Source organism: Rhinoderma darwinii, chromosome 2, assembly GCF_050947455.1.
Source record: "Rhinoderma darwinii isolate aRhiDar2 chromosome 2, aRhiDar2.hap1, whole genome shotgun sequence".
Taxonomy (NCBI): Eukaryota; Metazoa; Chordata; class Amphibia; order Anura; family Rhinodermatidae; genus Rhinoderma; species Rhinoderma darwinii.
Window position 1 is genome coordinate 339,539,073 of NC_134688.1, and position 15,846 is coordinate 339,554,918.

General features: G+C 40.3%; 1 protein-coding gene across 1 annotated transcript; it reads right to left on the reverse strand.

Annotated features, from left to right (window-relative positions):
- Nucleotides 1–8,343: 8,343 nt before the first annotated feature.
- LOC142741847 (interleukin-19-like) lies at nucleotides 8,344–14,590 on the reverse strand. The gene is made up of 5 exons (XM_075851174.1): nucleotides 14,566–14,590; nucleotides 13,963–14,141; nucleotides 12,051–12,113; nucleotides 10,441–10,593; nucleotides 8,344–8,427 (listed from the first exon to the last, which is right to left on the reverse strand). The coding sequence occupies exons 1-5, from the start codon at nucleotides 14,588–14,590 to the stop codon at nucleotides 8,344–8,346; spliced, it is 504 nt and encodes a 167-aa protein (XP_075707289.1).
- Nucleotides 14,591–15,846: the final 1,256 nt, after the last annotated feature.

Genomic DNA, 15,846 nt, shown 5'->3' on the forward strand with positions numbered 1-15,846 from the left:
GACGATCTAGCGAACGGGACTGTTAGGAAACACCTATTCCTTTAATGATCTCTATGACTGCTGTTCTGGCTTCTGGGCGGTTCTGTTTTTCCTTGAACCTATCTCTTTTCTCTATCTTTCAGATTTGGTTTAGTATTTATACCTGTCCTTCTCACTCAGTCTTTGCTTGTGATTTTCCTTACCTTCAGCTGTCTTGATCAAGTTTCTGACTAAACCCCATACCTCTGACTTTTGGACTTCTTGGAATACTGACCTCGGCTTGTCTCTCGTTAACCCCTTGTTTGCTGATTTGGATTATCTGCTCCCGGCTGACTCTGACCGCTGCTTTACCTGGTATGCACCTGGGCTCTGGCGTATACCATAGAGTAGCCTTAGACTCTGTTGATCAAAGTTGGGGCGGATTTGAGGTTGCGGATTTATATGCACGCTCTCTCCCAGCAGTCTCCAGCAGTCTTTGGGGAATCGCTCTCGTAGCAATTCCATAACATAATCACAAGCCCTTTCATATTATTTTTTCACGATGTAACCTATGCAGGCCCTGGGGGAACGGATGCACCATCTGACTCAGCTGGTACAAGGTCTGGTTGTTAGGATTCAACAGCTTGATCTTACCTGATAATTTCTCTGGTGATCGTAAGTCTTTTGCTAATTTTCGAGAGACTTGTAAATTGTATTTTCGACTGAGACCTATCTCCTCTGGAACTGAGCAACAGCGAGCAGGTATCGTCATTTCACTTTTGCAGGGTGATCCTCAGACCTGGGCCTTTCCATTGGAACCTGTTGCCCCTGAACTTTTTCTGTGTGGACCTTTGCGGCCCTGGGTTTAATTTATGGAAAACTAGATGTCACTGCAGTGGCTGAGGCCAAGCTGTCATCTCTCCAGCAAGGACTGCGTCCTGTCGAGTATTATTATTTGGAGCTTAGACGATGGTCCTTTTCTTCACAGTGGGATGATGCTGCACTCTGATGTCAATTCCGCTGAGGCCTTTCAGAAACCTTGAAAGATCTAATAAATTACCCTCCACCCCTGACTCTAGAGGATACCATGACCCTTGTAGTGCATCTGGACCGACGACACTGTGAACGCAAATATGAAAGATCTGTGATGGCCGCTCCCCTTCCCTGCGCTGAGGTCCCTTAATTTGATGCACAAGAGCACATGCACTTGTGCTCCATTATGTCTTCTCAAGAACGGAGACTTTTTCGGAAACGCAAGGGGCTGTGTTTCTATTGCGGGGACGCTGGTCATACACTCAAGAACTGTTCCAAGTATCCAGAACGTCCAGCTCTGGAAAAACTTCAGAGCCTAGATGGTCCCCATGAATGCCACCTGGGCAGTCAGGTTTTCTCCACATTTTCCATCAAAGTCCTTTTGCCTGTTAATGTATGGTTGAATAATATTTGTGTTTCTGGTCAAGCTTTTGTAGATTGTGGTTCTAAATTCTTTGATTTTCAGGTTGCAAAGAGATTGGCTATCCCCCTTGTTCAGTTGAGTACCCCAGTAAAAGTCTCTGCTATTCATAATACCCCTCTCTCTCAGGTGTCGGTCAAGTTCTCTACTCCGCCTGTTACTTTGGAAGTGGGTACTTTGCATACTGAACTAATCTCTTTCTTTATTCTAGAAAATTTGCCTTTTGAGGTAATATTGGGTATTCCATGGTTGCAGACACATAACCCTGTTATTGATTGGGTAAAAGCAGATTTGATTAAGTGGAATTCTAAATGTTATGATTCTTGCATGTCTTTGTCTACTACTAATGTCTCTTGCAATGCACCATGGTTGCCTGAGCGTATTCAAGATTTTGAGGATTTGTTTTCTGAAATCGGTTGTAAATCTCTTCCTCCACATAGGCCGTACGACTGTCCCATTATACCTCTCCCTAATGCTAAACTGCCTAAGGGACGGATTTATAATCTTTCTAATCAGGAGATACAGGCCATGAAAGATTGTATTAACCCCTTCAGGACGTAGCTTGTTTTGGCCTTGTGGACATAGATGATTTTTTCAAATCTGACATGTGTCGCTTTATGTGGTAATAACTTTGGAATGCTTTAACCTATCCAAGCCATTTTGAGATAGTTTTCTCATGAAATATTGTACTTTATGTTAGTGAAAAAATTTGGTCGATAAATTAAATATTTATTTGTGAAAAACGTCAAATTTTACAGAAAATGTGCAAAAAAAAGAAAATGTTCTAAAATGTATCTACTTGTAAAACAGATAGTAATACCACACAAAATAGTTACTAGTTAAGATTTCCCATATGTCTACTTTATGTTTGCATCATTTTGTTTCATGTCCTTTTATTGTTCTAGGATCCTACAAGGCTTAGAACTTTAGCAGCAATTTCTCATATTTTCAAGAAAATTTCAAAAGGCAATTTTTTCAGGGACCAGTTCAGTTGTGAAGTGACTTTGAGGGACTTATATATTAGAAAGCCCCCATAAATCACCCCACTTTGAAAACTGCACCCCTCAAAGTATTCAAAACAGCATTCATAAAGTGTTAACCCTTTAGGCGTTTCACAGGAATTAAAGCAAAGTAGAGGTAAACATTTTTTGCTGAAATTCATTTGTAGTACCTTTTTTTCAGTAACACAGAAGGTTTTACCAGAGAAACTCAACTCAATAATTATCGCCCAGATTCTGCAGTTTTTAGAAATATCCCACATGTGGCCTAAGTTTGCTAATGGACTGAAACACAGTCCAAAGAAGCAAAGGAGCACCTAGTGAATTTTGGGGCCTCCTTTTTTTAGGAATATATTTTAGGCACAATGTCAGGTTTGAAGTGGTCTTGTGGTGCCTAAACAGTCGAAACCCGCCAAAAGTCACACCATATTGAAAACTACACCCTCAAGGCGTTTTTGTAGGGGTATAGTTAGCATATTGACCCCACAGTTGCTTTGCAGAATTTAGTGGAATAAGTCTGTGAAGATGAAAATCTACTTTTTTTCTTCTAAAACATAGAGTTTTTTCATTTGTACAAGGAATACAGGAGAAAAAGCACCCCAACATTTGGAAAGCTATTTCTTCCGATTATGGCAATACCCCATATGTGGTAACAAACTTCTGTTTGGACCCACGGCAAAGCTCAGAAGGGAAGGACTGCGTTTTGGATTTTGAAGCGCAGATTTTGCTGGAATGGTTTTCGGTGCCATGTCGCGTTTGCAATGCCCTGGAGAGACCAAAACTGTGGAAACCCCCAAAACCCCCAAAACTTGGGAAACTACACCCCTCAAGGAATTTTTCTAGGGCTATAATTAGCATTTTGAACCCACAGGTTTTTTGTAGAATTTAGCTGTAGCTTTTATTGGTACCATTTTATCGTACGTACAACTTCTTGATCACTTTTTATTACATTTTGTTTAGAGCTAAGGTGACCAAAAAACAGCAATTCTGGCATTTAAATTCTTTATTTCTTACTGCGTTCACTGTGCACAATAAATTACGTTTTACTTTGTTCTGCGGGTCTTTCACTCCTTAAAAAACTATTTTATGCCATCTAATCTATTCAAGAAAACTCCTCCTCCAGTTCAGGTAGAAGGAGATATGGAGTTTAAGGTCAAGATGATTGTGGATTCTAGAAGGGTCAGGGGTACTCTCAAGTACTTGGTGCACTGGAAGGGGTATGGTCCAGAAGAATGAACTTGGGTTCCTGCCCATTCAGTGCATGCTAATAGGTTGGTTAAGATCTTTCATTCAAAGTTTCCTTTAAAACCTAGGCCGAGGTTTAAGGGTCCGGTGGCCCCTCGTAGAAAGTGGGGTACTGTTAGGAAATGCCTATTCCTTTAACGATCTCCATGACTACTGTTCTGGCTTCTGGGCGGTTCTGTTTTTTCCTTGAGCTTCTTTCTTTTCTCTCGCTTTCTGCCTATCAGATTTGGTTTAGTATTTATACCTGTCCTTCTCACTCAGTCTTTGCTTGTGATTTTCCTTACCGTCAGGTGTCTTGGTCAAGCTTCTGACTAAACCCCATTTGTATTATCTGCCCCCGGCTGGCTCTGACCACTGCTTTACCTGGTATCCACTTGCTTATTGATTTTGACTTTCTGTTTAACTTCTGGCTGTCTGGTTATCCTGTTTAGGTTTGCCTGCATTGCACCTCTTATCCAACATTTTACTATGAAAAACCTGCCAATTAAAATGAGACAAAGAATCAGCAACAACATTATTCACACCCAGAATGCGGGAAGCCCGAAACTGAATGTTACATTGTAAACAACGCAACATCAGATGGTGAAGCAAAGCCAGTAGCAGACCTGAGAAAGAAGTAAGTCGGTTAACTGCAAAACAACACTCATATTTTCGGACCAAAACACTACAGAATAGTTGGAAAGTACCTCCCCCACAGGTCAACAGTGACAACTATTGTGAAAAGCTCTATTAATGTCAAGTTCGCACACCATCCCCTGGTCCACCACAAATCGTGCCAGGGATCGGCACACATGCCGAACCGAGCACTGCGCCGAAACCCACAGCACCAGCTGCACCTGTAAACAATTCCAGGTCAGCACTGGAAATAGGAGGCGCCATCTAACACGTACGGCCATTAAAATCCTCTATTTAGATATGCCAGATGCGCAAGTCAGCCTTAACAGAGGATGAAATCCTCACATGATGAGATGGCTCCAAAACTCCGGCCGTAGCCAGTGACAACCATCTAGAAAAACCCGACCCATAGGCATAATTCCACATGCAAAAACCAACACACTTAATAACGACTGACTCTGACGCAATTTCAACTTCCAAGAAGCCAAAGCCAAATCCAAAGCTGATTGCAACTTTACAACCTTCTCCACGGGAAGGCGAAAACCCATTTCAGAGAAATCTATTTAGATACCCAAAGAACATAACTCCACAGAGCCCTCAGTGTTTTCCTCAGATAGAGGGACCCCGAAATGATGGGAAATAAATTGAAAGGACCTCAACAATAATTGACATTGATCTGAGGAAGCGGGACCGACAAACAAAAAATCATCTAAGTAATGGGTTAGAGCTTCACAACCCGTAACATCCCACACCACCCATTCTAAAAATGAGCTAAACACTCCAAAATAATAACACAGTGTGAGCACTCATGCTTAAACTTACAGGAGGCATAGAACATGCAATGTCCCTCGTTAAAGTGCCAGCATGCACCAACCTTACGCACTGCCCCAGCCCCGACGCTGGTCCCCAAGCCGGCGGAAGGTGCGGATGTGGGGGTGGCTGGCTGAAAGGGCCGTTGTGACATCATTAAATGCAATCAAACGTCAGTGGCTTTAGTATCCCATCCAAACTCAGGCCTTTAAGCCAGCCTCCTCCGGAACTCCTCATCATACCACCACCAAGCAGTTCCGCCATGCGATTTATACGCACTAAAAATAGTGTCAAGGTAAACAAACAATTGACCCGCACAATCGGGCCGTTTCTGACTAAACACAACCACTAAAATCGCAAAGGCCTGCAGCCAATTATTGAATGACTTTGCACCCTTGGGCTAACTCAGAACACCCCTCTCAAACAGCGCTCCTTGTCAACCGTCGACGAGTCGACCGACAAAAGGGACCAAATGTCAATGTAATCACACTTACTTATTTTTTCTCGGACATCATCTGACACATGAGCTCCCAGGGGAGAAACACTACTAAAATAGGTATCTCTGAAAGCAGGCACCGAAGGCATTGACGTGGAATTCTCAACCATGGACTTCCCTACCACTTATTGTGCCGATTGTACCATGGGGAAAGCAATGGTACTTGCTGACTGAGATCACATAGCAGACAGTAAATGAGCATCAGACATGTTACCGGTATGCCATGCCTGAAGTCATTCAGACTCACCGTGTCTAGGAGAAGGAGCAAAAACCAGTGCAGAGGGAGCCACCACAGCAGACAATATCACCGGATCCGTAGGGGGTACAGCCAGTGCAGACGTTGATATCCTCCAAGAATCTGCAGGATCGGGTAGACCATTTCTAGCCAAGTGATATACCCGATTAAAAAGAAAGCTAGCATTCGTTGGTCTTCATGGAAGCTTGTTAAATATAGTGGTCACAGTCTGTTGGAGATCATCTGGCAATGCAGTTTCCGAAATGGCTTTTAGGCACACATTATCTCGCCTCCCTCTATTCTCCTGATCAACCAGGAGCGCCGTTAATAACTGGAGTGCAAGAGTGTTCAGCATTGAGTTCTAAAGCAGTGACGCTCTCAGTCAGAGAAGAAGTAGTTGTTCTGGCCGCTGGCTGGTCTATTTCCCCCCGCAGTGCATCAAAAGCCTTCTGCTTTTTTGTCGACATTGCTATTATTTCCGCAAAAAAAATGGCTTTTCGTTCATCGTTTTCCTCCGACGGAAAGGTTAAATGGAACCGATGAATGGAAGGCCAACGCTGATGTGAACAGGCATTTAAAGGGGTTGTCCGGGCACGGACAACTGATGATCTATCCACAGGGTAGTTCATCAGTATATGATCGGTGGGGGTCCGACACCGAGACCCCGCACCGATCAGCTGCTCCGGCTGCCTCCGGAGGTTTTTCAGTGTATGCAGAGTTCGGAGCCGGAAGTAGATGGCTCCGTACGCTGCATAGCAGCCGTGCTGCAGAACTGCTGCTCTGCTTCTATTCACTTGAATAGGAGCAGGGCTGCAGCCCTGCAGTTTGGCCGCTATTCTGGACCGGAGCCATCTGCTTCCGGCATGGACATCCAGTGCCCAGGGGCAGCCGCAGCAGCTAAACGGTGCGGGGTCCGGGTGTCTGACCCCCACGATCATATACTGATGACCTTTTCAGTGGATAGGTCATCAGTTGTCCATGCCCGGACAACCCCTTTAAACCTTGCCTGATGAAGATACCTAAATAGTCTCGAAAGCTCGTAAACTACTGGTATATGGATCTGTAGATGCGTTAAAATGATTTTATTTCAGGTTAATTTTGTTTCTTTATTAATGTAAGATAATGATAAGTAGGTGGGCATTTTGTGTCTAGGCACACTTGATATAAAACCATTTTATCTGTCCCAGTGGATATTGGGGAACTTCATATCAGTGTTAATGCTCTTTGAATACCTGTTTAACTTTTTTGATTACAGTGTAACTTTCTCTTAGATATTTTACAGTAGTACTAAATCAACACCTTCCGCCACAGCATATTTTATTTTTTTTCCTTCCCGCAATCCAAAAGCCATAATTTTCTTATTTTTCGATTAAGATAGCTGCATGAGGGCTTGCTTATTGCCGGGACGAGTTGTAGTTTTTCATGGCACCATTTATTGCACCATATAATGCACTTGGAAACTGGTAAAAAATTATTTGTGGGCTAACAGCTATTCCTCCATTGTTTGTTTTATGTCGCCATATTTTTATCTGGGGTTTTTTCCAGCATTTACCGTGAGGGGTTAAATAATGTTATATTGTAATAGTTTGGACTTTTATAGACACGGCAATGCCGTTTATTTTTATTTATTTTTTTACATTACCATATGGGGAAAATAGAAAAACAGGGATTTTTTTACTTTTAATATTTTTTTAATAAATAATCTTTATTTAACTATTATTTACTTTTTTTATTAGTCCCCCTAGAGGACTGGAAGAAGTGATCAATACTGCAATACTAATGTATTGTATTTTACTGGCTCCCATTAAGCCCTACCTCGCAGGCTGCCAGAGATAGCCGAGTGCTGTCTCCCTCAGCCCCATAAAAAATTTATCGAGCCATGGCCGAGCATTCGCAGTTCACTCCGCACCCTAAAACCCTCATTCCCGGGTCTAGTGGGGGTCCCAGCAGTTGGACTCCCACCGATCAGACATTTATCACCTATTCTGCGGATAGATAATCAATTACATTTATTTATTACCCTTTTAACTTTAACATGATGAAGTAGATAATGTGTGTTTTTGGTATTTTTGGTATAATAAATATATTCCAGTGACCTTTTTCTCTTATTTTTTGATTATTATATTCTGATCTAGACTTGTGGACAGCACAAAAAAGAATCATGACATGCTACTTAATAAATATATATCTTTATTTATAAAGCCATTTGGTAAACATAATAGAGCAGATATATCAAACTTGGGGCAAAGGAAAAGTGTAGTAGTCGCCTGTGACAACCAATCAAATTCCACCTCCCATTTTTCAGAGGCACTTAGAAAAATGAAAGCAGCAACCTGATTGGTTTCCATGGGCAACTGCTCCACTTTTCCATTGCACCAGTTTTGATACTTCTCCCCCATTATTTATATATAAAATAATACAATTTTTTTTTTATTATTATCGTCAATATAAATAATAAAGTTTTAAATAATACAGTCCCGTGTTAATAAATTATGCTAAAATTCTCATATAAAAAGACAATTTACACTGGTATTCAGGCCAAAAAGCGTTTTTCTATCCAGTGGAACAGTATGTTCAGTTCCCCAACAGCCTTAACAGCAGCATTTGTTGTAGCCATCTGTTGAGAATAAGAGAAACATACTTTAGGGTATATTTACAGGCCATAAACACCAATTGGACCAACCCTATGTGAATATTCTCTACAGTGAATAATAAATGTAATAGTGCAATTACCTTAAAATACACATTTTTAAATTGTTTCATAACTGTATGTGACTGCTGACCACACGGACAATTTGAAGCGGCATGCTGTTATAAAAAAAATGTTGGAATTAAAATAAATGAAAGAGGATTTTTAGTAAGTAAAGTAGATACAAAGGCCAAAATTCAAAGAATATTATTATCCATAGCCATATAACATTCCTTTAATTTTTATTGTTGCAAACAAAGGACATATCATCAATAACGTCTAGTAGGTTATTTGAGAATCAACTAATAAGAGATAGACCCTAGTAGCATTTGATTGGTCCAAATGGGATTGTCTTCGCCGCTGGACCTTAGAGCAATGCTATATTAGAAGCCCATTATTGTGTCATAGCCTGGGTCAACCAGAGGGTACTTTGGCACACTGGTGGGCCAGTCCGACCATGGATAGGACTTCTGGTTTCTGACCTATTCAGCTGGTTGAGTGTATACACCCCTGAAGGGCAGTTTGAAGGGGCTTTATCATTGACATACACTTAATAAGCATGTTAGTGACACCCATTTTTAAATTACATGTCTCTCTTTGTTGGAATGGGCAGCAAACTTGTAACTTATTTGTAACGGAAGCATTACCATTGAAATTAATGGTAATGCAATTGGAAGCTATGGTTTCTGTTTGCCTTCCCATTGATGGGTTCCTCCTAACGGAAAGGTCCGATGGAACCCACCAACGGAAACCAAACGCTGATGTGAACACAACCTTACTCCTGCGTCCGGACTCTGTTCATTGGTTCAGTTGGACCTTTCCATCAGGGGAACACATGAACGGAATCAGGGGCATAACTAGGAAAGACTGGGCCCCATAGCAAACTTTTTACTGGGGCCCCCCTCTGCTGGGTAACACACAACCCCCCCTTTGTAGATAGTGCCTCCCTATAGATTCCACCACACAGCGCCCCCTAGAGATAGCACCATACACAGCCCCCTGTAGATAGCGCCATACACAGCCCCCTGTAGATAACGCCTTACAGGCCCCCTGTAGATAACGTCTTATAGCCCCAAATCCCCCCTGTAGATAACGCCATACAGCCCCCCTGTAGATAACGCCATACAGCCCCCCTGTAGATAACGCCATACAGCCCTCCCTGTAGATAACGCCATACAGCCCCCCTGTAGATAACCTCTTACAGCCCCAAATCCCCCCCTGTAGATAACGCCATACAGCCCCCCTGTAGATAACGCCATACAGCCCCCCTGCAGATAACGCCATACAGACCCCCCTATAGATAACACCATACAGACCCCCCCTGTAGATAACGCCATACAGACCCCACCTGTAGATAACGCCATACAGTTCTCTTTATCGCTGGGCGTCCCATCGATCACACATGTGTCCCCTCTCCTGTGGATAGGGGATGCGTGTGTTTTGTAGGAACAACCCCTTCAGTGGCGTCGCGGTGTAGCAGCTATAGCAGCTGCTAGCAGAGCCTCCAGCCATGGGGGGGCCATGCCGGTGGGTGGCATGGGCCCCCTTCATGCTGCGGGCCCCGTAGCAGCTGCTACGGCTGCTATAGCTGTAGTTATGCCACTGAACGGAATCCAAACTGAAACAAACTATGACTACGGTATTGATTCCATCAAAACAACGGAACCCTTACACTCAACGGTGACAAAAGGAAACCATTTGCACCTGATCCGTCAAGTTTGAAATCAATGGTGATGCAAACGGAAACCTATGGTTTCGGTTTGTTTCAGTTTGGATTCCGTTCATGGGTTCCCATGATGGAAAGGTCCGACAGAACCCATCAAAGTAGTCCCGACACAGATGTGAATGAAGCCTAAAGCAATTGGCAAATGAAAAACAGTCAATAGTTAGTATACTTTGGCTATATTTGTTGTGTGTTATTTTTTATTGATATATACTTACACATTTGTTTAGCTCTTTCCTAAGACTCAATACAGAGTTTGCCAAGTGAATAAGATCACGATGTTGTTCCATTACTGTTAGTTCCAGTACAGGAAAAACATTGGCCACATAAAAGTTTCCAAGATCATGTAGGAAGCAACATTGTTCAAAGGGCTAGAGTGAGGAAGATGAGAAGAACAAAAAGAGCCTAAGACATTGTATACAAAAAGTATCAATAAATATCACAATTTAATCAACCTGTTCTAAAAAGATTTAACAATTATTTCAACATAATAATATATACATTCCATTAGTTTAAAATACACTTACAATAAATACAATTAGAATAAATGTAAATAACCCAGTTGATATTCTGACAATGTCGTTTAGACCCCATTAGGGTCATGTCGGATGTTCTCTGATAAATCCTGATGGTTCACATTGACTTATAATGGGGTAATACAAGTTCTTGAATTTGTAAAGCAATAGAAACTTGACTAAATGGAGACCATTACTAATGTTAGCTTCATAAAATGTGACTTAAAAGTTATGTTCACTGCAACCATTTTTTTTAATTTGAAACATCTTAGTAAAAAAAACTTAATTACAATTTTCCTATCAATTTCTGTCTGCAGCTTCTATACTTTCTGTAACTATATGTCTATAATGTCTGTGTCTGATCCTGCAGTCATATTACCATTAAGATTTCTAATTATGACTTTATACAAAATTGCTTAATTTTTTCTGTTAGATGCATTAGAGCAATATATATTTTGTGAATGTGTACATAGCCTTTAATGTTTTATAAATAAAGAATATATTGATGGTACTTTTGTGCTGAAAAAAACGGAAAAGTACTTGTATGAGTCTGAATGCTTACTAGATAGCTCAGAAATAGTTATTTCTCATGTTCATTATCAAGCCCCGCTCTATACAGCACCTCTGTTTTGATGCTACTAGGGCTTGCTGTGGGTGGGATTACCAAAAAAATGACTACAGTTTCCATGATTCCTCTACCCTCTCACAGACATTGCCTTGATTTACAGTTGTCTACATGCCCCTTTTATTGTAATGTAGTGCTATAATTACACACTGTCTGCTACGAAGACGCTTCTCTGCTGTTCTACTGCTAGACTCTGCCCTATGGCACTGCAGTTATACCATTTCCACAAAATTTTTAAAGATCAGCTTACAATATAGGTATTTTCACTCTTTTGTTATACATGTACACACACACACACACACACACACACACACACACACACACACACACACACACACACACATATATATATATATATATATATATATATATGTATATATATATGAATATATATATATATATATATATATATATAAAAATTTAACATTAATAGTATTAATATATGTGACAACTAGCAATAGTTTGCATAAATCCAAAAAAAATTGTAATTTCAATAAAATGTCATAGAGAAGACAATAGAGCCCATAAAATATTACCAAGATGCCAGACTCCAACATAGCCACTCAAACATAAGATGATAGTTTTCAAAATACTTTTCTTATGTTTTAATAAGGATTTCATCTACATATACACAGAAAAAAATGTCATTAAAATTGCTAAAAGGGCTGACATAAAAAAAATGACTTACTTGTATATGTTTTAAAACTTTTGCTTTCAGTAGAGTAGCATCTGAAATTGTATCTTTGTCATACTGTGCAAAAACAAAAATCAAGTTAAACAATATCTTATTATTAGTTATTAACAGCATCTAGTTTGCTGCCATTATGTATATCCATAAGCAGACTATAGAAGAACTCCCGGCAGGTTTGCAGGGCAACAATTTATATTTCTCACAGCCACACATCTGTATTGTTGTAAAGCTTTTAAAGGGGTTTTCCATGCTCTTACAACTGATGACCTATTCACCGGATAGGTCAACAGTATATGATTGGTGTGGGTGCGACACCCGGACCCCGCACCAATTAGCTGCTGCGGATGCCTCTGGGCATCGGGCGATATTGCCGAAAGCAGATGGCTCTGGTCAAATAATAGCAGCCGAGCTGCAGTACTGCAGTGCTAATATTCAAGTGAATAGGATCAGAGCCGCAGTTCTGCCGAACGGACACTATACAGTAGTCGGAGTCATCTGCTTCCGGCACCAACTACTGCATACCATTCAAAACATCCGGTGCCCAGGGGCAGCCGGATCAGATGATCGGTGCGGGGTCCGAGTGTCGGTCCCGCTCCGATCATATACTAATTACCTAGTCTTGGATAGGTTATGAGTTGTGGGAACGTAGAAAACCCCTTTAAAGTAAATCAGAGCAATTTGGTTAATATTTTAGTAAAGAAAGGGTATTTAAAGGGGTTATCCGCTTTGGACAATTTCTACTTGTTAGAAGGGCTCCCTGACAATAAGCTGGTCATAATGTTTCCCCCTTCTAGGACCCCCAGCAATCAGCTGTAATCTATGAGGAAACTTGGCAGTAGGTGTTACATTTCCCTGCAGTGCCAAAATAGGGGAAATTCAGCATTACGCATGCCCATTTAAGCCAATAGGTAAAGCAGGACAGGTCAGAGAGACATTTGTAACAGCTCTATGCTAAAGCTAATAAATAAAGATGCTTAACAGGTGACACCCCTCTATTAACTTAGCATTCCCTAATAGTGTATATGAAATTTGGTTTTCTAAACTAGACAACCATTTTACCTAATCTCTTTATATATTTATAATTATCACTGAACAGTCTCAGTACAGTTGATTTATATTTTTTGAAAGATATTGACAATATAATACATACAGAATGTAATAAAAAAATTCTAATATCACGTTATAGAATTTAAATTTACTATGTTCATTCAATTCATTTACTATGAACAGTTCATTTACCTGTACTGTGCATTAATTTACATATACTTTAGTCATTTTTTATTAATGATATTTAGTTTTTAAATGTGTAAAATTATTCAAAGCTGAGTTAAGTTCTATTCACATCACCTTTGGGGCATAAAGTTGAGGTATATATTTTTTTTCATTTTTCTTTGTAACAATACTACTCAACTGTATATGATTGACAGTTAAAATATATCATTCTGTCCAGGGCCGGCGTCAACACCTGGCAAACCCAGGCAAGTGCCAGGGCCCACAGACCTAGGGGGCCAAGTCGGCCGCTGGTTGCTTTACAATGCTGTCATGGCTCCTCCAGGAGCGGAATCCCTGGCCAGAGCGTTGCCGGGGATTCCGCTCGTTGTGCCTGGGGATTCCGCTGCTGCTGAAGAAGCCCCTGACGTCCCTGTCTATATATGGACTGTGACGTCAAGGGCTCCCCGGGGAACGGAATCCCCGACCAGAGCGTTGCCGACGTTCTGACTGGGGATTCCGCTCCTGGAGAAGCCCCTGACATTACTATACATATATAAACAGTGACGTCAGGGGCTTCTCTTGAACCGGAATCCCGACCAGAACGTCGGCAATGTAAATTAAAATAAAGTAAAGTAAGATAAAATGACAAAAGAAATAATAGTAAAAATATTGTTTTTGCATTATTGCTTCTTCTTACCAAGAAATCCTTCAGTGTCTCAAAACATCTTTTAAATCCCTTGACGTCAGCAGAAATGTGGCACTGATTTCTAATGTCATCGGTGCTTGGAATTCTCCTTATTAATATCCAGAACACAACTGTTCCAAAATAACTAGGCAAAACTTTCATGGTGACAAATGGATACAATTTGTTGATGCCTGCAAAAATACAGAAAAATAATAAAAAAGAAATTGAAGCTCACATAATACAGAATCGGTAAGATTTAATTAAAGACCTATAAATACCAAATGCATTTCAGTAAATAGAAAGAGTGATTTAAATATAAACCAATGCATGTTACTTACAACTGATTTGACTTCTTAGTAGAAAAGGTACAGTATGTGAGATCATATAAGTGAGATCATATAGTCTGAACCTCCTCCCTTATATACTAACAGTAGTTTACATCACTTCCTTCATTTTACAAAAAGGTACAAAATGTTTAGTACCTGCATGTAGAAAAATCCCATTTATGACTAACAGCCTTCTTCTTAGACTTATATTAACTACTCAACATCTATAACTACTATGTTCCTGCTATAAGTTTTTAAAACTACAATCAATCACTAATAAAGAACATACTGTTCAAAACTTCATTATTGTTCATATTAATAGAAATAATAATAATAATAATAACAATAATTAGTACAGTGTCAGTTTTAGTACTCATAAAAATTAACAAGATATAAGATTTGTTGGATTTTACATATTTATTGGATATTACAATTTCCTAAAAAATTTTTCAAGTTGATTTTGCCATCTTAATAGTTTATATCTGAAACGTAATTTGGGTCATTTGTCATGTGGTGCCGCAGTATCATCTTGGTCAGTGATTCTGTGATTATATTCATCTTATTGATGGCCACCCTCTTTCAGTTGTATTCAAGAAATTATTACAACGCCCCTTAGTGTCCATTAGAATTTAAAATCAGGTTTTTAATTTCTTGAGCACATGGTGAGATTAAGTCAAAAGTCTGAGGCTGCACAGCTGAGAGATTTGGGGGACATGACAATACGTGAAGTGTAGTGTATGTATTTAAACCACCATTCACATTTATGTTCCTGCATATACATTTATTACTAATAAAGCTAGGCAGGATTTTGAAGCGATAGTGATCCAAATCCCTGTTGATCAGGTGATCTCTGGAGTTCTACCAGGAAGAACCCCCAGGAGAACTGCTGATGCTGGCCATAGATTTCCCATACAGGAAATGCAGTATTGCATGTCAGCCATTCAAACAAATGCCTGCCTTTGTAATAAGAGCCACTGTTTTTTAGTTCCTCTCCCCTCTGACTAATAGCGAGGGCTTTCAAGTGGCGGACCTCCCTCTATGATATCCATTTGTCCACTTTAAATATTTCTGGCTAAATGATAAATGGATTTAATGACTGAATGGATCAAACCTACACAAACTTATTTAGTTCGTAAACTCTCGTGAGACCCTTAGGGTATGTTCACACGCAGTGGCTAAACACGTCTGAAAATACGGAGCTGTTTTCAGGCGAAAACAGCTCCTGATTTTGAGACGTTTTTGTAACAACTCGTGTTTTTCGCGGCGTATTTTACAGCCATTTTTGGAGCTGTTTTTCAATGGAGTTTGCAAAAAACGCCTCCAAAAACTACCCAAGAAAGGTCCTGCACTTTTTTTGACGAGCCGCCATTTTAAGGGCCGTATTTTGACAGCAGCGCGTAAAATTAAGTCTCGTGGGAACAGAACACCGTAAATCCCATTGAAAGCAATGGGCAGATGTTTGTAGGCGTATTAGGGGTGTTTTTTCAGGCGTAATTCGAGGCGTAAAATGCTCAAATTACATCTGAAAACACTGCGTGTGAACATACCCTTATTATTATGAAGTTGATGA

Bases quoted from the DNA above. Each gene is read 5' to 3' on its own strand.
- LOC142741847 (XM_075851174.1), bottom strand. From the start codon at position 14,590: ATGAACAATAATGAAGTTTTGAACA. The intron at 12,114-13,962 runs GTAAGAAGAAGC...GTTTTTGCACAG, and splicing joins AGACACTGAAGGATTTCTTG to TATGACAAAGATACAATTTC. The intron at 8,428-10,440 runs GTAAGTATATAT...TATTCTCAACAG, and splicing joins GGAAAGAGCTAAACAAATGT to ATGGCTACAACAAATGCTGC.